General features: G+C 45.4%; 1 protein-coding gene across 3 annotated transcripts in view; it reads left to right on the plus strand.

Annotated features, from left to right (window-relative positions):
• LOC144501539 (putative uncharacterized protein MYH16) overlaps positions 1-24,732 on the plus strand; it is a 273,480-nt gene that overhangs the window by 147,152 nt on the left and 101,596 nt on the right. For all 3 annotated transcript variants that reach the window (XM_078225360.1, XM_078225362.1, XM_078225361.1), the window contains one exon: positions 13,129-13,185. In XM_078225360.1, the coding sequence (XP_078081486.1) occupies positions 13,129-13,185 (57 nt within the window). The remainder of the gene's footprint in view (positions 1-13,128; positions 13,186-24,732) is intronic.

Consider the following 24,732-nt stretch of genomic DNA (forward strand, 5'->3'; position numbering starts at 1 on the left):
ATCGCTCCTTTACCCACCATCTCTGCTGTCCACTAGCCCCATAACTTCCATTCCTAGGCTTTACCTCACCCTTCAACATTTTGCACTGCTGCAATCTCACATCCATATCACCCAAGCGAAATTCAAGATGGCGTTAGAGTGTGGCAACTTCTTGTGAGCTGTCCCCACCATACCCACTAATTCTATCCTTTACTCTCGTTCTATGCTTTTAAAACTGTACTCTAACTTTTATAAACTCTCTAATAATGTTCTGTACACGTTAGCTATGACTGTAACACTACATTCTATTCTTTCCTTCTCCCCTATGTACTCTGTGAATGGTATGCTTTGTATAGCGCGTAAGAAACAATACTTTTCAAACTGACAAAAACGGTTGATGAAGGAAGGGCCGTGGATGTCGTCTATATGGATTTCAGTAAGGCATTTGACAAAGTCCCACATGGCAGGTTGGTTAAGAAGGTTAAGGCTCATGGGATACAAGGAGAAGTGGCTCGATGGGTGGAGAACTGGCTTGGCCATAGGAGACAGAGGGTAGTGGTCGAAGGGTCTTTTTCTGGCTGGAGGTCTGTGACCAGTGGTGTTCCGCAGGGCTCTGTACTAGGACCTCTGCTATTTGTGATATATATAAATGATTTGGAAGAAGGTGTAACTGGTGTAATCAGCAAGTTTGCGGATGACACGAAGATGGCTGGAATTGCGGATAGCGAAGAGCATTGTCGGGCAATACAGCAGGATATAGATAGGCTGGAAAATTGGGCGGAGAGGTGGCAGATGGAATTTAATCCGGATAAATGCGAAGTGATGCATTTTGGAAGAAATAATGTAGGGAGGAGTTATACAATAAATGGCAGAGTCATCAGGAGTATAGAAACACAGAGGGACCTAGGTGTGCAAGTCCACAAATCCTTGAAGGTGGCAACACAGGTGGAGAAGGTGGTGAAGAAGGCATATGGTATGCTTGCCTTTATAGGACGGGGTATAGAGTATAAAAGCTGGAGTCTGATGATGCAGCTGTATAGAACGCTGGTTAGGCCACATTTGGAGTACTGCGTCCAGTTCTGGACGCCGCACTACCAGAAGGACGTGGAGGCATTGGAGAGAGTGCAGAGAAGGTTTACCAGGATGTTGCCTGGTATGGAGGGTCTTAGCTATGAGGAGAGATTGGGTAGACTGGGGTTGTTCTCCTTGGAAAGACGGAGAATGAGGGGAGATCTAATAGAGGTATACAAGATTATGAAGGGTATAGATAGGGTGAACAGTGGGAAGCTTTTTCCCAGGTCGGAGGTGACGATCACGAGGGGTCACGGGCTCAAGCTGAGAGGGGCGAAGTATAACTCAGACATCAGAGGGACGTTTTTTACACAGAGGGTGGTGGGGGCCTGGAATGCGCTGCCAAGTAGGGTGGTGGAGGCAGGCACGCTGACATCGTTTAAGACTTACCTGGATAGTCACATGAGCAGCCTGGGAATGGAGGGATACAAACGATTGGTCTAGTTGGACCAAGGAGCGGCACAGGCTTGGAGGGCCGAAGGGCCTGTTTCCTGTGCTGTACTGTTCTTTGTTCTTTGTACTATATCCCAATATATGTAACAATAATAAATCAGATCAAATCAAAACCTAAGTCGCACACCCTTCCAGCAGTGGATATTGCAGAAATGAAACAAAAACAAGTGATTTAAGTCACTCACAGAAGTTTAACCCTGGTGCAGGGAAATAATAATGAGGATGTCCTATTAGGGCTGATTCCAGCGTTAGATTATACTGTAACCGTCTTTGTTCTTTCATGGGAAGTGGGCATTGCTGGCAAGGCCAGAATTTGTTGCCTTTCTCTAATTAACCTTTTAACGGAGTGGTTTGGAGGTGATTTTTTAGAGAGTCGCACTGCTATGGGTCTGGAGTCACACACACGAGTTTCTTCCTTCGAGGTGCATTTTTACAACAATTGATGACAGCTGTCACAGCTTTATATTCTGGACTTATTAACTGAAGTTAAATTCTATCAATTGCAGTGGGATTTAAACTTCAGAACATTAAAGTTTAAAGTTTATTTATTAGTGTCACATTGCAAAGACGTTATTGTGAAAATCCCCCAGTCGCCACACTCCGGTGCCTGTTCAGGCACACAGAGGGAGAATTTAGCATGGCCAATGCACCTAACCATCACATCTTTCGGACTGTGGGAGGAAACTGGAGCACCCGGAGGAAACCCACGCAGACACGGGGAGAACATGCAGACTCCACACAGACAGTGAACCAAGCCAGGAATCGAACCTGGCGCTGTGAGGCAGCAGTGCTATGGCGCTGTGAGGCAGCAGTGCTACCACGCTGCCCTAAGTGGCTGGGTGCAAAAAGTGTATTTGACTGCACTTCAGCGAAGGGCCGTGGGAAGTTTTACAACATTAAAGGTGCCATCTAAGTGCAAGCTGTTGTTATATTTGAACAGAAAATATCCTGTGTCCCACCTGCTTTCAAATTAACAAAGATTTCATGTTGTTTTCTCCACTAAATTCAAAACCCAAATGAATAAAGTTGTTAATGCATCATTTACTAAATGTGGAAGTGTTTGGAGAAATCCATGCCATTCACATCCCACATTCAAATGCTAAACATTGAGCTTCACCTCTGTATCTCTGGCTGATTAATCCGTTTGCTGTTGCAGCCTCAACATTCTGTAGTGTACATGATGGGGAGGAACTGATAACAGGACAGTTACATCAACCACTGGCTTCAAACACTCTCCTTAATGCAAAGGAATGTCTCTGTTAGACAAGATAAGCACTTCAAGCTAAGTTACCCAGTATTACGGTGCTGGTGGACAAACCTTCTCAGACAAGGGGGAGCTGAAAGTTCTCCTTGAAGTTAAGGTTTTTCTTGAAAATCACTTATCTGGGTATCTCTAAAATCATTGTTTTTTTAAAAAGTTTATTTGTTAGTCACAAGTAGGCTTACATTAACAGTGCAATGAAGTTACTGTGAAAATCCCCTAGTCACCACACTCCAGTGCCTGTTCGAGTACACGGAGGGAGAATTTAGCATGGCCAATGCATCTAACCAGCATATCTTTCGGACTGTGGGAGGGAACCGGAATACCCGAAGGAAACCCACGCAGACACGGAGAATGTGTAGACTCCGCACAGACAGTGACCCAAGCTGGGAATCGAACCTGGATCCCTGGCGCTGTGAGGCAGTAGTGCTAACCACTGTGGTACCGTACCACCTTATTGATGTAATAAGGTGCTTTAACCAAAGGAATGGTTGTGATTTTTCACCAATTCGCTGTGGTACAAAGTGCCTTATTTAAGAAAGCGATACTTGTTATAAAAGCCCATCAATCATCTAGGTACTTGAGGACAGTGCAGCCGTGCAGAATGTCCATGTATCTTTGTGTGTTTGTGTGTCTAGATGGGATTGAGGTTAATGAGGAGGAGGTGTTAGCAATTCTGGAAAGTGTGAAAATAAATAAATCCCCTGGGCCGGATGGGATTTATCCCAGGATTCTCTGGGAGGCTAGGGAGGAGATTGCAGAGCCTTTGGCTTTGATCTTTATGTCATCATTGTCTACAGGAATAGTGCCAGAAGACTGGAGGATAGCAAATGTTGTCCCCTTGTTCAAGAAGGGGAGTAGAGACAACCCTGGTAATTATAGACCAGTGAGCCTTACTTCTGTTGTGGCAAAGTTTTGGAAAGGATTATAAGAGATAGGATTTATAATCATCTAGAAAGGAATAATTTGATTAGGGATAGTCAACACAATTTTGTGAAGGGTAGGTCATGCCTCACAAACCTTATTGAGTTCTTTGAGAAGGTGACCAAAGAGGTGGATGAGGGTAAAGCAGTTGATGTGGTGTATATGGATTTCAGTAAAGCGTTTGATAAGGTTCCCCACAGTAAGCTATTGCAGAAGATACGCAGGCATGGGATTGAGGGTGATTTAGCGGTTTGGATCAGGAATTGGCTAGCTCTAAGAAGACAGAGGGTGGTGATTGATGGGAAATGTTCATCCCGGAGTTCAGTTACTAGTGGTGTACCGCAAGGATCTGTTTTGGGGCCACTGCTGTTTGTCATTTTTATAAATGACCTGGATGAGGGCGTAGAAGGATGGGTTAGTAAACTTGCAGATGACGCTAAAGTCGGTGGAGTTGTGGACAGTGCGGAAGGTTGTTGCAGGTTACAGAGGGACATAGATAAGCTGCAGTGCCAATGGAGTTCAATGTGGAAAAGTGTGAGGTGATTCACTTTGGAAGGAGTAACAGGATTATAGAGTATTGGGCTAATGGTAAGATACTTGGTGGTGTGGATGAACAGAGAGATCTTGGTGCATAGATCCCTGAAAGTTGGCACCCAGGTTGATAGGGTTGTTAAGAAGGCGTACGGAGTGTTAGCTTTTATTGTTTGAGGGATTGAGTTTGGGAGCCGGGAGCCAGGAGCTCCTGTTGCAGCTGTACAAAACTCTGGTGCGGCTGCACTTGGAGTATTGTGTACAGTTCTGGTCACCGCGTTATAGGAAGGATGTGGAAGCATTGGAAAGGGTGCAGAGGAGATTTACTAGGATGTTGCTTGGTATGGTGGGAAGGTCTTATGAGGAAGGGCTGAGGGACTTGAGGTTGTTTTCGTTAGAGAGAAGAAGGTTAAGAGGTGACTTAATAGAGGCATGCAAGATGATCAGAGGATTAGATAGGGTGGATAGTGAGATCCTTTTTCCTCGGATGGTGATAGCTAGCACGAGGGGACGTAGCTTTGAATTGGGGGGGGTGATAGATATAGGATAGATGTCAGAGGTAGGTTCTTCACTCAGAGAGTAGTAAGGGCGTGGAATGCCCTGCCTGCAGCAGTAGTGGACTCGCCAGCATTAAGGGCATTTAAATGGTCATTGGATAAATATATGGATGATATTAGAATAGTGTAGGTTAGATGGGCTTTAGATTGGTTTCACTGGTCGGTGCAACTGCGCTGTAATGTTCTATGTTCTAAGATTGGATCTGTTGTAGTGTGACCAATGGTAACAAACTAAGAGTCAGCTGACCCAGTAAACTATGTAATCAATGACAAAATGATGTGATGATCAGCAGACCAGCTGACTCAGGATAAATAAGAACCTGTTTGGAATTGTTGGAGCTTCGAATGACCCACGATGAGGCCTCAAGTGTTGGAGTAATGAAGTTTCTTCATTAAACCTTTTTCTTTGATTTATCTGTTGCAGTAAGTTTTGTTTCATTTTATTGCCTATCACTGAAGAGTACCTTCTGCTGGATAAACATGGATATTGGGAAGGAAGAGACACCTTACTGCCCTTGCTTTTGAACCCCCTGCCCCTCTACTCCCTGTGGGCCCCACCTCATAAATCCCCCCTGTAACTACACTTCCCTTTGTTTTAGGGTGTTTCACGATCCTGGGACTCCGCAGGGTATTCTCCTCGCAGCAGCCTCCTCTGTGATGCTGCAGAGCACAACAGCGACTGGCCTCTGATTGACGTAGCTCTCACAAGGCAAGACCCCCATGCTTGGGGTCGGAATTCCAGGGGGAACCCTGCCGCTGGCCTGATTGGCTTGTGGGTTTGATAAGCCTTGCTGAAAAGAGTAAGAAGTCTCACAACACCAGGTTAAAGTCCAACAGGTTTATTTGGAATCACGAGCTTTCAGAGCGTTGCTCCTTCATGCGACTCCGAAAGCTCATGATTCCAAATAAACCCGTTGGTCTTTAACCTAATGTTGTGAGACTTCCTACTGTGCCCACTCCAGTCCAACGCCGGCAACTCCACATCATTGCTGAAAAGAGGCAGTGTGGGTCTCTCACAAGCTCCCCAGACAGCAGACGAGAACCCTTCCCATGCCACAATGAGATTCCACCTGTTGTATGTATCTTGTCTTTTTGAAATGGTAAACCAGTGCTGTGTAAATCAAGAGTTCACTCATTGCTTTGAACATCACCAGATTTGACCACAGAGGGTGGATTTTCATTGAATCCTCCACAGATATGTACACATGAGAGGATTTAACTAGTGGTGTTCCAAGAATGAGGAGTGAGGTTAGCAGAAATTCTTCTGTGCACTGCAATGTGGAAGCATGGAACGCATTCTCATGGAAATGTTGAGGCAGCATTGAAGAAAGATGCAGGTTGATTGGAAGAGATGAGTGCAGTGGGTCTAGTTTGGGAACAGTAAGCTGGTAGCCATCACAGATGTGAGGGGCTGAATGGTTCTCGGTGCTGTAAACAATGTCTTGTGGCTCTTGCAAATGCCTTATTCTCCACGCATAGTTAAAATTGCAGTGCAGAGTTATTATCTCCTACGCTTTAGTGGTGGATCCAATTGGCTTTACTACCCTTACATTAAGGGATGAAACCTCGGCTATTTTCTCACTTTTGCTGCGGTGGAACAACCTCTTCTGCAAGATGTGGCGCGACACAGTTGCCTCTGTTGCCTCAGAGCACCAGGGACCTCCGGAGTCTGTGCGTTCTCCCCGTGTCTGCGTGGGTTTCCTCCCACAGTCCAAAGATGTGCAGGTTAAGTGGATTGGCCATGCTAAATTTTCCCTTAGTGTCCCAAGATGTGTAGGTTATGGGAATTAGCTGGGTAAATATGTGGCATTATGGGGATAGGACCTGGGTGGCATTGTTGTCGGTACAGACTCGATGGGCCAAGTGGCCTCCTTCTGCACTGTAGGGTTTCTATCATTCTATTCGATGAGAGTGAAGACATGGTTGAACCTAGCTGTGAACCCCCCCCCACTCCCCCCCACACTCAGTTTACCAACATTCCTCTTGCCTCGGGATCATCCGTGAAAATGGTTGTCGGAGTGCGGGACAAATAGGTTTGCTGGGTTCAGGGGAGGAAACCTTCGTTTGACCAGCACCTTCAGAGGAGCAGTGTTAAAAGATTATGGGGTAATTTCAAAAAGATTTTCAGTATTTAGAATGTCACGGCTCTGTTCCTGCAGTCCAGAAAAGGTTAAATTTCACTGCGCTTAGTGTATTCTGTTCGTTAATCCGGTCATTAAAGGCGCCTGCGACTAGGAGGATCCTATTGGTTGTAAACTTGCACAGCTTGAGAACTTCTTTCTAACAGAGACAAGTGTTTTCAGTCAAGGGGTGAGTGTGATAAACTACTTTGAGTGTTTAAAGGCCAGATATGCAATCCCTGATGGTGTTGATACAGCAACATACTAGTTGGCCAGGATTTGTTTAGTCTGCCTGTTGAGTGTATTTGCACTGTCTGGGTGCTGTTACAATGGCTTTGGAGCTGGCTGCTGAGGCACTCAAATGGGGCGTGAGTAACTCCTTCAAAATCTATGTATCCTGAGAAGTTATCACTCTGTTAAAACCACTTTAATGCAGCTCTCCCAAGACCTTGCAAAAGGATAAGATTACTGTTACTGGATAATCAGAAACGACTGATTAGGATTTGTGGTAAAAGGAGGTGTTTTTGGTGAATGTACAAGAGGGTTTTAAAAAAAGAGACATTTTTACATGACCTGAATGCCATTGATGAAGACAGGACCTGATGAAGTACACCTCGTGGGGTTAAGAAGCCGGGCTCACTTGAAAATGGGGTTGCTTGATTGATAGAGGCGAGTGGTGTATTTAAGTGGAAACTAGTGAAGTACATCTGGGAGAAAGGAATCAAAAAATATGTTCATCGGGTGTGATGGGCGGCATGGTGGCACATCATGTGTTGCACTGCTGCCTCACAGCGCCAGCAGTCCAGGTTTGATTCTGGCTTGGGTGACTGTTGGGAGTTTGCATGTTCTCTGCGTGGGTTTCCTCCCATAGCCCAGAGATGTGCAGGTTAGGTGGATTAGCTGTCCTAAATTGCCCCTCAGGACAGAATCTTCCCGTCCCGCCCGCCACGGGAATCGTAGCGGTCAGGACACGGACCACGTAAAGGTCCGCTGACCTCGGGCGGGACTTTCCGGCGTTGGGGCGGGTGAGGCTGGAAAATCCTGCCCTTAGTGTCCAAAGATGTGTAGGTTAGGTGAATTAGCCATGGTAAATATGTGGGGTTAGGTGGATAGGGTGGGGGAGAACATGGGTGGGGTACTCTTTCGGAGAGTCAGTGCAGACTCGATGGGCCAGATGGCCTTTCTCTGCGCTGTAAGGATTCTATGGTTCCACGGGGGAAACTTGTATGAGCACCAGTATGGGCCAGTTAGGCACAGTGATCTGTCTTTGTGCTGTAAACTCTATGTAGAATCATGTAATTACTCTTCAGTGGAATTGAGGTTTTGTCTTTAGTGACGTAACCGGCAGGACCTGGGTCCCATGCATTTGCTCTGGTTATGGGGTTGGAATGGCAGGGGTGTCTCTGGGGTTGTTTACCAGGCCCCTGGCACACCTATACGAGGTCATTGTTTTGAGTGCAAAAAGTGCAGGAGCTGCTCATTAAAATGGAAAGAAACACAAATGTAAAAGTTTCTTTTAGAGTTGATATGACGTAAGCTGTTCTGAAAAGAAAAAGTGAAAGGAGTTTTATTTAAGTGCAGCTTATATTTAGTGTATCACAGTGGTGGACTGTGAGAGCCCCTGTAATGAAGGATTACTCCCTTTGCAATCTGACAGAGTTAGCCCCCTTCAGAGATCTGGCGTTTTTATTACAATAAGCACAGAGGACTCTGGAAAAACTCACCAAGGCCGCCAGCGTCCATTGTAGACCTGCTGAGTATTTCCAGCATCCCTCTGTTGTTGTTTCAGGTTCCAGCATCTGCAGTATTTTGCTTATTTTGGCATTTTTATTCATTTACTTAGCCCTGGTTTTAAAAGGTTTATCCGTCAGTGATCTTAAAGAATTTACATTTTCTTTTCCCTATTATTTTTTTTTATGTATCTGTCATTTGAGGACAACGGCAACATACGAACATATGTGTTCGGAGCAGGGTGAGGCCATTTGGCCCTCAAGTCTGCTTCACCATCCAGTAGGATCATGGCTGATCAGATTGTGGCCTCAACTTCATTTTCCTACCCCCCATACCCTTTGACTCTCTTGCCAATAAAGAATCTATCCAACTCAGCCCAAAAAATATTCAAGTTTAAGTTTATTTATTCGTGTCACAAGTAGGCTTACATTAACACTGCAATGGAGGTACTGTGAAAATCCCCTTGTTGCCACACTTTGGTACCTGTTCAGGTACACTGAGGGAGAATTGAGCATGGCCAATGCATCTAACCAGCACGTTTTGCGGACTGTGGGAGGAAACCGGAGCACATGGAGGAAACCCACGCAGATACAGGGAGAACGTGCAGACTCCACACAGACAGTGATCCAAGCTGGGAATCAAACTTAGGTTCCTGGAGCTGTGAGGCAGCAGTGCTAACCACTGTGTCGCCATGCCGTCCCAAGGCCTCATCTGGAGTAATGTGTCCAGTTCTGAATATGAAGACACTGGGGAGAATGCAGAGGAGATTCACAAGAATGATTCCAGGGACAAAAAACTGTAGCTGTGAGGATAGATCAGAGGGGTTGGGACTGTTTTCCTTGGAGAAAAGACCGAGAAAAGAGCACATTACACTCAGAGCTCACTGAATAGTTGTCACATGGTCTTTCCACTCATAGAACATAGAACATAGAACAGTACAGCACAGAACAGGCCCTTCGGCCCACGATGTTGTGCCGAGCTTTATCTGAAACCAAGATCAAGCTATCCCACTCCCTATCATCCTGGTGTGCTCCATGTGCCTATCCAATAACCGCTTAAATGTTTCTAAAGTGTCTGACTCCACTATCACTGCAGGCAGTCCATTCCACACCCCAACCACTCTCTGCGTAAAGAACCTACCTCTGATATCCGTCCTGTATCTCCCACCACGAACCCTATAGTTATGCCCCCTTGTAATAGCTCCATCCACCCGAGGAAATAGTCTTTGAACGTTCACTCTATCTATCCCCTTCATCATTTTATACACCTCTATCAAGTCTCCCCTCAGCCTCCTCCGCTCCAGAGAGAATAGCCCTAGCTCCCTCAACCTTTCCTCATAAGACCTACCCTCCAAACCAGGCAGCATCCTGGTAAATCTCCTCTGCACTCCTTCCAGCGCTTCCACATCCTTCCTATAGTGAGGTGACCAGAACTGCACACAATATTCCAAATGTGGTCTCACCAAGGTCCTGTACAGTTGCAGCATAACCCCACGGCTCTTAAACTCCAACCCCCTGTTAATAAAAGCTAACACACTACAGGCCTTCTTCACAGCTCTATCCACTTGAGTGGCAACCTTCAGAGATCTGTGGATATGGACCCCAAGATCTCTCTGTTCCTCCACAGTCTTCAGAACCCTACCTTTGACCCTGTAATCCACATTTAAATTTGTCCTACCAAAATGAATCACCTCACATTTATCAGGGTTAAACTCCATTTGCCATTTTTCAGCCCAGCTTTGCATCCTATCGATGTCTCTTTGCAGCCAACAACAGCCCTCCACCTCATCCACGACTCCACCAATCTTGGTGTCATCAGCAAATTTACTGATCCACCCTTCAGCCCCCTCCTCTAAGTCATTAATAAAAATCACAAAGAGCAGAGGACCAAGCACTGATCCCTGCGGCACACCGCTAGCAACCTGCCTCCAATCCGAAAATTTTCCATCGACCACCACCCTCTGTCTTCGGTCAGACAGCCAGTTGCCTATCCAATCGGCCAACTTTCCCTCTATCCCACACCTCCTCACTTTCATCATAAGCCGACCATGGGGGACCTTATCAAACGCCTTACTAAAATCCATGTATATGACATCAACTGCCCTACCTTCATCAACACACTTAGTTACCTCCTCAAAAAATTCTATCAAATTTGTGAGGCACGACTTGCCCTTCACGAATCCGTGCTGACTATCTCGGATTAATCCGCATCTTTCTAAATGGTCGTAAATCCCATCCCTAAGGACCCTTTCCATCAATTTACCAACCACCGAAGTAAGACTAACCGGTCTATAATTACCAGGGTCATTTCTATTCCCTTTCTTAAACAGAGGAACAACATTCGCCATTCTCCAGTCCTCTGGCACCATCCCCGTGGACAGCGAGGACCCAAAGATCAACGCCAAAGGCTCTGCAATCTCATCCCTTGCCTCCCAAAGAATCCTAGGATACATTTCATCAGGCCCAGGGGACTTATCGACCTTCAGTTTATTCAAAACTGCCAAGACATCCTCCCTCCGAACATCTATTTCCTCCAGCCTATTAGCCTGTAACACCTTCTCTTCCTCAAAAACATGGCCCCTCTCCTTGGTGAACACTGAAGAAAAGTATTCATTCATCACCTCGCCTATCTCTACTGACTCCATACACAAGTTCCCACTACTGTCCTTGACCGGCCCTAACCTCACCCTGGTCATTCTTTTATTCCTCACATAAGAGTAAAAAGCCTTGGGGTTTTCCTTGATCCGACCCGCCAAGGACTTCTCATGTCCCCTCCTAGCTCTCCTAAGCCCCTTTTTCAGCTCATTCCTTGCTAACTTGTAACCCTCAATCGAGCCATCTGAACCTTGTTTCCTCATCCCGACATAAGCTTCCCTCTTCCTTTTCACAAGACATTCCACCTCTTTTGTGAACCATGGTTCCCTCACTCGGCCATTTCCTCCCTGCCTGACAGGAACATACCTATCAAGGACATCCAGTATTTGTTCCTTGAAAAAATTCCACTTTTCATTAGTTCCTTTCTCTGACTTTGTATGACAGTATGACAGTATGCTGGTTCCTTTGGGGAGAATGGCGGTACAGTTTGAATAATTTTGTGACAGTCCCTAGCATCCAGCCAGATCAGAAAGATTGCAGGACTCCTATCTGCAAAGAAACTCTACACCACAACCAGATGTGAATATAGAGAACAGGAGGAGAAGGGCTCCCTGAATGGAAGGCCTCGATAGTGCATGACCTTTAGGTGAATTGCTGTAAAAAGTAGGAAAGCCCCTATCTAAAAATGGTCCACGTTGGGAAATGATTGGAACATGGCAATTAGCACTACATCTAACTCGTGTTTTTGGAGATCACAGAATCTTTACAGTGCAGAAGGGAGGACATTTGGCCCATCAAGTCAGCACTGGCTCGCTGAAAGGTCATTCTACCCAGTCACAGTCCCATGCACCAAACCATTAAAGCTGTGCATTGTTTGTTTTCAGACAGCAATCCAATTCCCCTTTGAAAACCTTGATTGAACCCATCTCCACCACCCTCTCAGGAAGTGCTCTCCAACCACCCTCTGGCTGAAAATATTTCTCCTCACATCATTTTGCCCATTATTTTGACTCTGTAGCCTCTAATTCTTGATGCTCTCGAGTAGGAACGGTTTCTCACTATTTATCCTGTCCATACCCCTCAGGATCTTGAGTACTTCTTTCAAGTCTCAGTCTTCCATTCTCCCCAAAGGAACTAGCATACTGTCTACAGTGTCCACACTGAGTGACACGGTCGCACAGTGGCTAGCACTAACACAATTCCATGGACTCAGGTTTGATTCCTGGCTTGGATCACTGTCTGTGCGGAGTTTGCATGTTCTCCCCGTATCTGCATGGGTTTCCTCCAGGTGCTTCGGTTTCCCCCTTCAGTCCGAAAGATGTGCTGGTTAGGTGCATTGGCAATGCTAAATTCTCCCCCGGTGTACCCGAACAGGTGCCAGAATGTGGCGACTAGAGGATTTTCACAGTAGCTTCATTGCAATGTTAATGTGGGCCTACTTGTGACACTAATAAATAAACTTTAAACACCGCCTTCATAATAACCCAAGTGAATGGAAAGACCATGTGACGACTATGCAGTGAGCTCTGAGTGTAATGTGCTCTTCTCTGAAGCCAAATAAGAGGATGTGAGATTGATCAGATTGATTAGATGTGAGATTTACATTAATGAGGAAGGAACTGGCGGCCTAGTCCTACTTCTACCTCTTGTGTTCTTGTGTGTTTTTGTGATTCTGTTGAACTTAATTTATGTGATCTTCGATAGTTTCTCAATCCAAGAAGCACAGCCATGACTTAAATGTTGACAGTTAAATATTATTGATATTTCCAATCTTTGAAGCAGGAAAGAGTGAGGCAAAGTATGTGCCAAAAATTGCAGGCAGGGGGGAAAGCTCTCGCTCTTCCTCACCCTCCCCGTTTCCATCTTGTTTGTACCCATGATCTATTCAGCCCTGTTATTTTTTGCAGGCCCGTGTTGAGGAGCTGGAAGAGGAGCTGGAGGCCGAACGAGCCATGCGAGCCAAGGTGGGTGATGGCATGGATTTCACGGATCTCTTACATTTGAAGCAATAAGTTGATGTCCCTTCAATCGGTGGGTAATAATGGATATTCACTGCCCTGGAAACCAAACTTCCACTAATGATATTTATGCAGCAGTAGAACCTCTTGCTGCAATTGATGTTATGTGAAACCAGAAATATTTTTGGTCACATTAGGAAACCCTTGCCCAATGTCCCAGTGACAGAATTGAACTGTTTGGTATAGCACTGGACCATACTGACCCAAAAGGACCCAACCCATCAGCAGTTTGCTCTTTGGCCAGCTGAAGGTAGTAGGAGGAGATGCTATGACTGGCATCAGCAGAGGAGAATTAAATCTATTTTTTCTGCTAATGCAAGTTTCCCTCTATGGTCTTGCCATTTTATTTCTCCATTCAGCAACTTAACCAATTCTCTTTCGAAAGCCACAATAGAAGCTGCCTCCACCACAATCTTGGGCAGTGCATTCCAGATCCCAACCACTCTCTGAGGAAATTAAATTTTTCCTCATGCCCTTATTGGTTCTTTTGCCAAGCACCTATGCCCTCTGGTTGGCGACTTTTCAGCCAATGGGAACAATTTCTCTCTTTCCCCACAGTGTCGAGGTGCTTGTGATTTTGAACACCTGTACCCAATCTCCTCTCAACCTTCTTTTCCCCAAGGAGAATAACACCAGCCTCTTAAAATTGAAAATTTATTTATTAGTCACAAGTAAAGCTTGCATTAACACTGCAATGAAGTTACAGTGAAATTCCCCTAGCCTCCACAGTCCGGCGCCTGTGCGGGTCAATGTACCTAACCAGCACATCTTTCAGAATACGGGAGAGAACCGGAGCACCCGGAGGAAACCCACGCAGACACTGGGGGAATGTGCAAACTCCACACAGACAGTGACCCAAGCCGGGAATCGAACCCGGGTCCCTGGCGCTGTGAAGCAACAGTGCTAACCACTGTGCTACCATGCCACCCTTCAATCTGTCCAAGCAATTGAAGTTCTTCATCCCTGGGACTGTTCTAAATTAATTAGCTTACCTCTGAGTGAGAGGTTGGGACGTCGATTCCCACTCCAAGGATTTGAACGTGCAATTCAGGTTAATACCAGTGCACCACTGAAGGAATACTGCACAGTTGACGGTGCTGTCCCGTGGAGTAGATGTTAAATCAAGGTTCTGTCTGCCCTGGCTATAAAAGATCTGAGGCAGTATTCGAATAAGACATGCCAGTTCTCTCCAATTTCCTGGCTAACACTTATCCCTCAATCGACAGCATAAAAATAGATTATGGTCTTCACCTCATTGTCATTTGTGGGACCTTGCTATTTGGAAATTGGCTGCAATTTTTCTTAACATTACAAAAAGTGAGAACACATTGAAAATAGTTGGCTGCAAAATGCTTTGGGACATCCTAAGGTTGTGAAAGGCAGATAAGTGGAAATGTTTTTCTTTCTATTATGGCAGGGATAGCTGTTAAGTTGTTGCATACCTTGTGTTGTTGTTCTAACCTGCATAACTGTGACTGGAAGATTTTCCATGCCACTGGGCCACATTTGCATGCACATGAGGAAAATTGAAAGCAACAATTTGTTTTGCAAGAGGTGATCATTATTTCCCTGCATTACAAAAATTGACTACATTTCAAAAGTACATAATTGGCTCTGAAGCGCTTTGGGACATCCTGAGGTTGTGAAACATGCCGTATAAATAGCAGTTCTTTCTTTAGCAACATTTCAGTAGCTAAGACCAGTTTCTGGCCTCTGGCAACCGCTCTGTTGAAGTGCGCCCAGCTGAATTTGGCAGTCCAAAATATAAGCTGTTTAAAGATATGTTTTTACAGTTGGAAATGCTTTCACTGGAAGCATTTGCACATTGTCCCCAAAAGTTCCACTGTTGGGATTTCTTCCTGTTTAGGTGGTATTTAGAACAGAAGTGGGATAGTGGAAGCAATCACTTGGGCTGACTCTCACTCAATGTCACCTTTGGGACAAAGTTGGTACAGGTGAATGTTATGACGCGGAGGTGAGTTTTCCCTCTGCACGATTTTGGAACCCCCCCAAAGGGATACCTTGCCTGGTAATCTTATGCGAAAGTATGTGAGGTAATCGGAAACTACTAGTTTTGGTAAATTAAAGCAGGATCTGACACACTTTATCATGAACAATTAACAGGTCTTTATTTTTAAACTGGTGACAACCTTATTAAAACATTTAACAAACTGAATAAAATCCCAATAGAAAGCTGTTCAAAAAAGACAAGACTCATTCAGGAATAATAAATCCGTATAAAATATAGTCACTGTCAAATAATATAATAAGAAGTTTAACAACACCAGGTTAAAGTCCAATACTTTAACCTGGTGTTGTTAAACTTCTTACTGTGTTTACCCCAGTCCAACGCCGGCATCTCCACATCACAAATAATATAATACCAGGCGTCTGTTGGGAGTATGAACTTTCTTTTGATGCTTCCGTCTGGAACACTTTCCGAGTTGGTATCTCTTTCTCTTTAGATGGTGATTTTCTGAAGATGTGTATTAAACTGCAGGATTCTATATGAGAGCCTCGTCTCTCCCTCCCTCCGACTAAAGAGGTGACAAGCTTACTCTAACCATTGTTCCCCCTTGTCCGGGTTTATATATCTGGAATTAACTCTCAGTATTCCTGCGATCTGAGTGGCATGAAGCTGTCAACAACACACTCACATTTGAATTCCATTCGTCCCGTGCCTCTGCGTGCTTACTTTAAACTCATTGGTTCAATTCAAAAGCCTGTTTTGCTATGTTTGAATAGTGACTTCTGGGCTTTGATAGAATGTTGCAAAGATCAGCTTCTGCAGCCTGCACTCTGCAATTTAAACAGTTCAGCATTGAACCCAAAACAGCTTTTTTTCTCCTCAGGCACTGACACAATCAGCTTTTAAAGAGACAATGCTATATGATTTCTTTTGGTTTCAGCATTTCTTTTCAGTATTTACACTTGTCAAAAGGGGCGGCATGATGGCATGGTGGTTAGCACTGCTGCCTCACAGTGCCAGGGACCAGGATTCAATTCCCGGCTTGGGTCAATGTCTGTGTGCAGTTTGCACCTTCTCCTCGTGTCTGCGTGGGTTTCCTCCAAGTGCTCCGCTTTCCTCCCACAGTCCAAAGATGTGCAGGTTAGGTTGATTGGCCATGCTAAATTGCCCCTTCGTGTCAGGGGGACTAACAGGGTAAATAAATGGGGTTCCGCGAATAGGGCCTGGGTGGGATTGTGGTTGCTGCAGACTCAATGGGCCGAATGGCCTCCTGCACTATAGGCATTAATTCAAACACCACATTTTTAAACTTGCATATGCAACCTCATAACATGAATGACATGGAAATGGTCCTCGAGAGCTTAGCCAGACCAAAATGGTGGCTCAGGACTTCCATCACTGCCACCAGCTGGGTTCTCCACACTTCTGCATCATCTCCGGCAAGGTTGGGAGAAATCATTCCTTGCTGATGTGGCTGGGAAAGCACTTTTGCCTCTGGCCTGCCATTGGAGACTGACCATAGTGTACCCACCAAGGCCCCTGAAAAAGAACAAAGCAAGCTGCAAATATATCAACATCCTGTGGGTTATATTGACCAGCAACTCAACTGGACCAGCCACATAAATACTGTGCTATAAGAGCAAGCTAGAGGCCAGGAATCCTGTGGTGATTAATTCATCACCTGACTTCACAAAGTCTGTCCACAATCTACAAGTCAGGATTGTGATAGTATACTATCCACTTGCCTGGATGAGTGTAGCTCCAACAACACTCGAGAAGCTTGACACCATCCAGGACAAAGCAGCCCACTTAATTGGCACCCGATCCACTCCCTCCATCACCAATCCTCAGTAGCAGCTGTGAGTACCATCTGCAAGATGCACTGCAGGAAGGTTCCTTCGACAGCACCTTCCAAATCCACGGCAGCAGATATCTGGGAACAGCACCAGCTGGAAGTTCCCCTCCAATTCACTTACCATTTTTACTTGGAAATATGTAGCTATTCCTTCATTGTCAGTGGGCCAAAATCCTGGAACTCCCCCCTTAACAGTACCTACACCACACAAATGCAGCGGTTCAAGAAGGCACCTCACCACCACCTTCTCAAGAACAATTAGTGATGGGCAATAAATCCCAGCGATGCCCGTATCTCATGACTCATAGAATTGCAGGATCCCTACAGTGCAGAAGGAAACCATTCGGCCCATCAAGTCTGCACCGACTCTGTGACAACGCATCTCACCCAGGCCACCCTATCCTCTTAATCCCGCGCAGGGGATTTTCACAGTAACTTTATTGCAGTGTTAATGTAAGCCTACTTGTGCCACTAATAAGTAAATACCCCAATAATCTCCTTAACCTACACATCGTTGGACACTAAAGGGCAATTTAGCATGGCCAATGCACCTAACCCGTGCATGTTTTGACTATGTGAGGAAACCGGAGCACCTGGAGGAAACCCACGCAGACACAGGGAGAATGTGCAAACTCCACACCGTCACCCAAAGACGGAATCAAACCCGGGTCCCTGGCACTGTGAGGCAGCTGAGCTAACCACCGTGCCACCTGTATGAATTTTAAAAATCCGATGACTCTTAATGAGGAGAGATTACATTTACATATCAGGAGTGAGAAGAATTTTGTTTGATTTATTCCAAATGCATAGCATTTACGGCACAGAAACTGTCCCAAATAACCTGTGTCGGTGTCAGTGCTCCACACAAGCTTCCTTCCAGCCATCTTAATCTAACGCTGTCAGTGCATCCTTCCACTTATTTCTCTCTCATGCATTTATTCTCCCTCATAAAATACTGCTGAAAATAAGTGAATGCTCACTGAAGGCAATTCAAACACGACACGTGCATTTAGCATATCAAAACATCTCAAAGTACTCCACAAGTGAATTCATTTGGCAGTATATTAACTGTTATGAAAGCAAGATAGCAGCATCTAACATGTCATAAAGTAAATTTACAGTTAGAGAATTCACAAGGCAGTCACTGAATTCCATCGTCTAGTTTTGGAGGGGATTTTCAGCTGTCGCAATCGAGATTTGATTTCTATGCACTTGTTAAATTGCGAAGGTTCGTTTGACTCGAGATTTAGCCTAGCCTGGGAACAATTTGTGGTATGTTTTATGTAGCGGAGTTGCTCCCACTGCAAGGAGTCCCAGAATATGATAAGGCTGCTGGCCTTGCAGACTTGCTTCATTTGCAATATTGGGCTGGATCCAGTGCACGTGCAGGAATGGAACTGCGGTGCATGTTGGAGATTTGGATACGTGGAATCGTTCAAAACCTACGATTACTTATTTAAAATGGGTGGCACTGTGATTAGCGCTGCTGCCTCACAGCGCCAGGGACCCAGGTTTAATATTCGGCTTGGGTCACTGTCTGTGCAGAGTCTGCACATTCTCCCAGTGTCTGTGTGGGTTTTCTCCGGGTGCTCCGGTTTCCCCCCACAGTCTGAAAGACGTGCTGGTTAGGTGCGTTGGCCATGCTAAATTCTCCCTCGGTGTACCCGAACAGGCACCGGAGTATGGCGACTAGGGGATTTTCACACTAACTTCATTGCAGTGTTAATGTAAACCTACATGTGACAATAATAAATAAACTTTAAAACTTAATGACCCCATGTGCAGTTGTTCAGAAGCCACTTTTGTGACCTGAACATTCTGGCCGCAGACCTTCCCAGGTGCTGGTGGGGGAGGATTTGCAGTTGTCAGACCTGTGGCTTTTGCATTGCTGACATATATTCCAGACCTGAAAATGGAGCTTGTTTTTATCACCTGGCCTAACCACAGTTATGCTGTGTCCAATGAGATGGACAGATCTTGCCCTGGGCCAATGAAGCCTCATGGTTTCTATAGTGACACAACCACTGGAGAAAAGTTGAACTATTGGAAAAGGTTAGACTTATACCCAATGGAGTTTAGAAGAATGGAAGGTGATCTTATTGAAACTAAGCTACTGAGGGGACTTGATAGGGTGGAAACCTGGAGAATGTTTCCTCTTGTGGAGGTGACTAAAACTCGGGGGCACAATTTAAAAATAAGAGGTCTTCCCTTTACCTCAATTGGCTGGATGGCTGGTTAGTGATGTCAGAGCGATGCCAACAGTGTGGGTTCAATTCCCATACCGGCTGAGGTTATTCATGACAACCTTGACCCTCACCTGAGGTGTGGTGATCCTCAGGTTAAATCACCACCAAACAGCTCTCCCCCTCAAAGGGGAGAGTATCCTTTGGTCACCTGGGACTATGGAGACTTTGGGATGGCACAGTGGTTAGCACTGCTGCCTTACAGCAGCAGGTACCCGGATTCAATACTGGCCTAGGGTGACTGGCTGTGTGGAGTTTGCATGTTCTCCCCATGCCCCTATGGGTTTCCTCCCACAATCCAAAGATGTGCAGGTTAGGTGGATTGGCCATGCAAAATTGCCCCTTAGTGTCCAAAGATGTATCGGTTAAGGGAGAATAGTGGCATAACTAAGTGGGATGACCGGGATCAGGTGGGGGAGAGAGCCTGGGTGAGAAACTCTGTCAGAGAGTCAGTGCCGACTCAATGGGCCAAATGGCCTCCTTCTGCACAGTAGGGATTCTATGATCTTAATGAATGGCGGAGCAGGCTGGAAGGGCTGAATGGCCTACTCCTGCTCCTATGTTTTAACAGTAATGCTTAATATAAATTAGTCTGTGTGGATGTATCTGAATGTGCACAATGAGTTCTTTTGAACTATGGCTGGCTGAACTGTTGCAGTAGTTTATGGAAAAGCAGGAATTGTGAATCTTAATTCCATTTCTAGACTCAACAATGTTGGCTATCTGCTTCGAGGGAAACAAAAAAAATAGATTTGTCTCCAAAAGATATTGTTAGATGTGAAATTCAAGCAGGTTGAAGTTGATTCATTCTTAGTAGGCCAAGTGTTGCTTGATCCAGTCCTGTATGTGGGGTTAATTGGAATAGAATTCCTCATTATCTCATCTGGTTCCTTTGCCTTTGATTTCTGGCGGGTAGCATCTCCAACACATTCCACGGTTTAATTACAACAATCGATCAGAGCCTCTGACAGAACGGGCCTCTGAAGTAGGTTGGGCATAGACAGGAAATATTTATCACCTAATGCGTGACTTGAAATGGTTTCCCGGGGCCAGCTGTACCCTGGGGCTCAAATCAAGGCCTCTTTCATGTTGTTCGATTTGTTATAACGCGAGTGATCTTCATTAATCTGCTGTCGGGTTGCTGAGGTGCGAAACGCTGCGCTGGACAGGAGAAAAACCATCCATCTTACGTTTTGTTACAGTTCTAACAGGTGTTTGCTGAAGAGGTGGAATTTCTATTATTCTTCCTTAATATTGCCGGAAATTTATGATCCTTTTAAGCAATAAATTACGTTCCTGTAAGGCCTTCATTTTCAAAGCAATATTTCATCCAACCATTTCCTCTTTCCAGTGGGAGATACTGGGCACAGTGTTACCAGCTTATTGCCAAATCTGAAGCTGAGCAGTTCTGCCAATATGCATTTGGACTGACTGAACCATAGTTTAGAGCCAACTTGAAGAGTGAACACGTTCCAAATGATATTACAAAGTGCCTGAAAGCTGTAAATGTGTTATATTGTGCCAAGAGCCTTCGCTGCTGGACGGGTGCGAAATGTATATTCATACAATCATAGAATCCTACAGTGCAGAAGGAGGCCATTCGGCCCAACTGCACTGACCACGATCCCACCCAGTCTCTATCCCCATAACCCCATGCTTTTATCCTAGCTAGTCCCCTTGATACTAAGAGCCAACTTAGCATAGCCAATCCACCTAACCTGCACATCTTTGGACTGTGGGAGGAAACCGAAGTACCTGGAAGAAACCCACGCAGAGACGGGGAGAATGTGCAAACTCCACACAGACAGTGATCCAAATCAGGAATTGACACCGGGTCCCTGGCGCTGTGAGGCAGCAGTGCTAGGCGCTGTGAGGCAGCAGTGCTAGCCACTGTGACACCCTGCCGCCCATTGCGTATCATCAATTGATAGCTTCAAGAAGACTGGTCGCCCGAACCTTTCAAGGGGATTAAAAATGTGTAAGAAGATGTTCACATCTCAGAATCAAAACAAAAGTGAGGGGGAATTCTCTGGGGTTTTCCCTAAACTGGCAACAGGGTTTCATTTCCCTTTCCTGAAATTAGCACTACAAGCTGTTTGTGATGAGGGCATTGTGCATGATTGCATCATCTAATAGATAGGTTGAGCATTGCTGAGCCCGGTAACATTGTTTTGTCTTCATGTCATTGAGATTCACATTATTATAGCAATATTCATGTCCATCAGAGATGAAAGAGCTCATAAGCCATGTACATCAAACCCTACTTCCTGCCTGTTTAAAAATATACTGACTCAGTGGACCAAAAACATGGCTGCCACATGATGTGCAAGTGGGCTGATGTTCTGGAAACTTCCAACAATTATTGCAGGACAAAGCTCAGTGCTCATGCTTGTGGCATCTCACACTTATCATTGTGTGGAGCCATTGGAAACAAGGGAGCAGGAGCCAGTCAGAATCACCAGTCTGCACCAATAACAAAGTAAGATCCATTGAAATATGTTATACCTGTGGAAGTGCTAATAGCCACCATTAAGCTACTACAGTGAATAACGGAGGTTGACAGGAGACAGAGGGGCACCCTTACCAAAGAATAGCAGAGGTTGATTCCAGCGAGAAAAACGGTGAAACAGGCCACTTTGTGCTCCAGAACTTATGATACTCCGCCTAAATAAAAATTAAGGGAGCGTGTTTCTCACCATCATGCAGAGGGGCGGGGCCTCAATATGCCCGCAAAGCCCAGCTGCACTGAGATCAGGATGCCATGTTTAAATCCTAACCCCAAACATAACAAGAATAACTCATCCCCCCCCAGCCCACCACAGAGGTCTCAAGGGCACCATTCCCCACCCCAGATCTGAGTCAGCTCTTCTCTCCCCACCCACTCACTGATCATCGGCCCTCCCCTGAATCATTGGCACCTTCTTCGCCCTTCCTCCTAATTATCGGCCCCTTCCCCCACCAATCGCCAGCCCCTGGCCCCTCACCTTCGGGACTCACTAATGACATGCAAAGCATGTCATGCATTTTTAAATCAGCTTCTTCTGTGTGCAAAGCCAATTTCACTGTCAAATCAGTGCCAGTAACATGACGGGAAACGGGGCACGATCCTCTCACGATATCTTACCGGCTCACCTCACCAATCGACCAGCGGGACGAGCTAGTAAGATCGCATCCCTTGTGTAAAATGCGTTGTAATGTAGGAATTATGTGCAGAAATGTTCCACAAATAAACCTTTTGGTGGTTTGGTTGATGGATAAATATTTGTCAGGACACCAGGGATAACTCCCCTCATACTTTGAATGAGTCTCCTGCATCTACCTGAGCTATATGCAACAAAACCTGGACAGTACTCACACTTGGGCTGCTAAGTGGCAAGTAACATTCATTCCACACAAATGCCAGGCAATGGTCATCTCTAACAAGAGAGAATCTAACCATTTCTCCTTGACTTTCAATGGCATTCTAATCCTCACTGTCAACATCCTGAGGTTACCATTGGCCAGAAAATGAACTGGACCAACCATATGAATAATGTGGCTCCAAGAGCAGGTCAAAGACTGGGAATTTTGCAGTGAATAACTCATCTCTTGGCCCCCCAAAGACTGTCCACTATCTACCACGCACATGTCAGAAGTGTGATGTAATTCTCTTTACTTGCCTGGATGAGTGCAGCTCCATTAACACTCAAGAAGCTCGTCACAATCCAGGACAAAGCAATCCATTGATTGGCACCCCAGCCCTCGCCTTAAACATTCACTCCCTTCACCATCAACATCTAGTGGCAGCAGTGTGTACCATCGACACGATGCACAGAGGAAATTCACCAATGTTGCTTTAAAGCACCTTCCATGACCACTACTGTCTAGAAGAAGGGCAAAAGATACATGGGGGCACCACCATCTGCAATTTCCCCTTCAAACCACACACCATCCTGACTTGGAAATATATCCTTCCTCGTTGCTGGGTCAAAATCCTGAAACTTCCTCCCTAACAGCACAATGGGCGTACCGACACCATTAGCAGCAGTTCAAGAATGCAGCGCACTACCACTTCTCGATTTGAATTAGGAATGGGCAACGAATGCTGGCCTAGCCAGCAATGCCCCCATCCTCTGATAGAATAAATTTAGGACTGTTTTGAATTTATATTCCATCCCTGTCTTTGGTTATGGGGTTAATTTGAATAACCTTAAACATGGAAGAAGTGGATGTTGTCCCATTGAGGTCTTTAAAATAGAATAGAATCAAAGAATCATAGAATCCCTACAGTGCAGATGGAGGCATTTCGGCCCATCGAGTCTGCACCGACCACAATCCCACCCAGGCCCTATTCCCGTAACCCCATGTATTTACCCTGCTAATCCCCTAACACTAGGTCAAATTTAGCATGGCCAATCAACCGCACATCTTTGGAGTGTGGGAGGAAACTGGAGCACCCGGAGGAAACCCACGCAGACACGGGGAGAATGTGCAAACTCCACACAGACAGTGTGGCCGGAATTGAACCCGGGTTCCTGGCGCTGAGGCAGCAGTGCTAGCCACTGTGCTGCCCCCAAAAATGATTAAAAGATTTGATGGAGTAAATCAGGAGAAGCTTTTTCCTCTTCTGGCGAGGTTTGGAACCAGGGCTATGAGCGTTAACATAGAGTTCGGTCATTCAGGTGCGCTGTCAGGCAGCTTGTTAATAGAAAGAGGAGTGAAAATCTGGACTGCATTCTCCCAAAAATTCTCTGAGACTGAGGGTCAATGAAACATTTCAAAATCAATACTGATAGATTATTGCTAGACTAGGTCAGTAAGGATCACAGGTATTAAGATACAGAGTAGTCATGATCGCATTGAATTTTATTTCAGGCTTGTAGGGATGAATAGCCTACCCCTGTTCCTATGTTTATTGACTTGGGAAAAGATGGAAATTGCAAAACAGAGTGAGATGTTTTAGCCGCGTTTGCATTACCAAAATCTTGGAGTATTTTACAACAATTTTATGTGCAGCCATCTCTTCATTACTCCAATTTATGGCCTTAAAAGGTTTCTCTGGTACTCTTACTGACACGTCTGGGAGTATATGTCAAAATAATTTGTGCCTGCGGGAAACAAGTACCTGAAACTGAGCAGACAGCCATTAGCTGATTGACGGTGCCATATTTTATTTGCAGCAAGAAAGGTGAGACTACTTCTGACAGGGTCAGGCGTCACACAACATGAGAAGTATCTTCCACCTTGTGTGGCTTCCAGCAAGGACTGACGGATGTTTATAAACATGTTAAGTGGCACCGAGCACTACTGCTCATGTCCCAACACAGAGAGGAATCTGCTTGTTTGGGCTTTTTTCCAGATCTGACCTGGATCCCAGGGATACCACAGCTGTTCCTTCTCCCACATGAGACATTGTTAGGAGAAACCTATCAGTAAAATGTGAAGTC

This window comes from Mustelus asterias, chromosome 12, assembly GCF_964213995.1.
Source record: "Mustelus asterias chromosome 12, sMusAst1.hap1.1, whole genome shotgun sequence".
Classification (NCBI taxonomy): domain Eukaryota; kingdom Metazoa; phylum Chordata; class Chondrichthyes; order Carcharhiniformes; family Triakidae; genus Mustelus; species Mustelus asterias.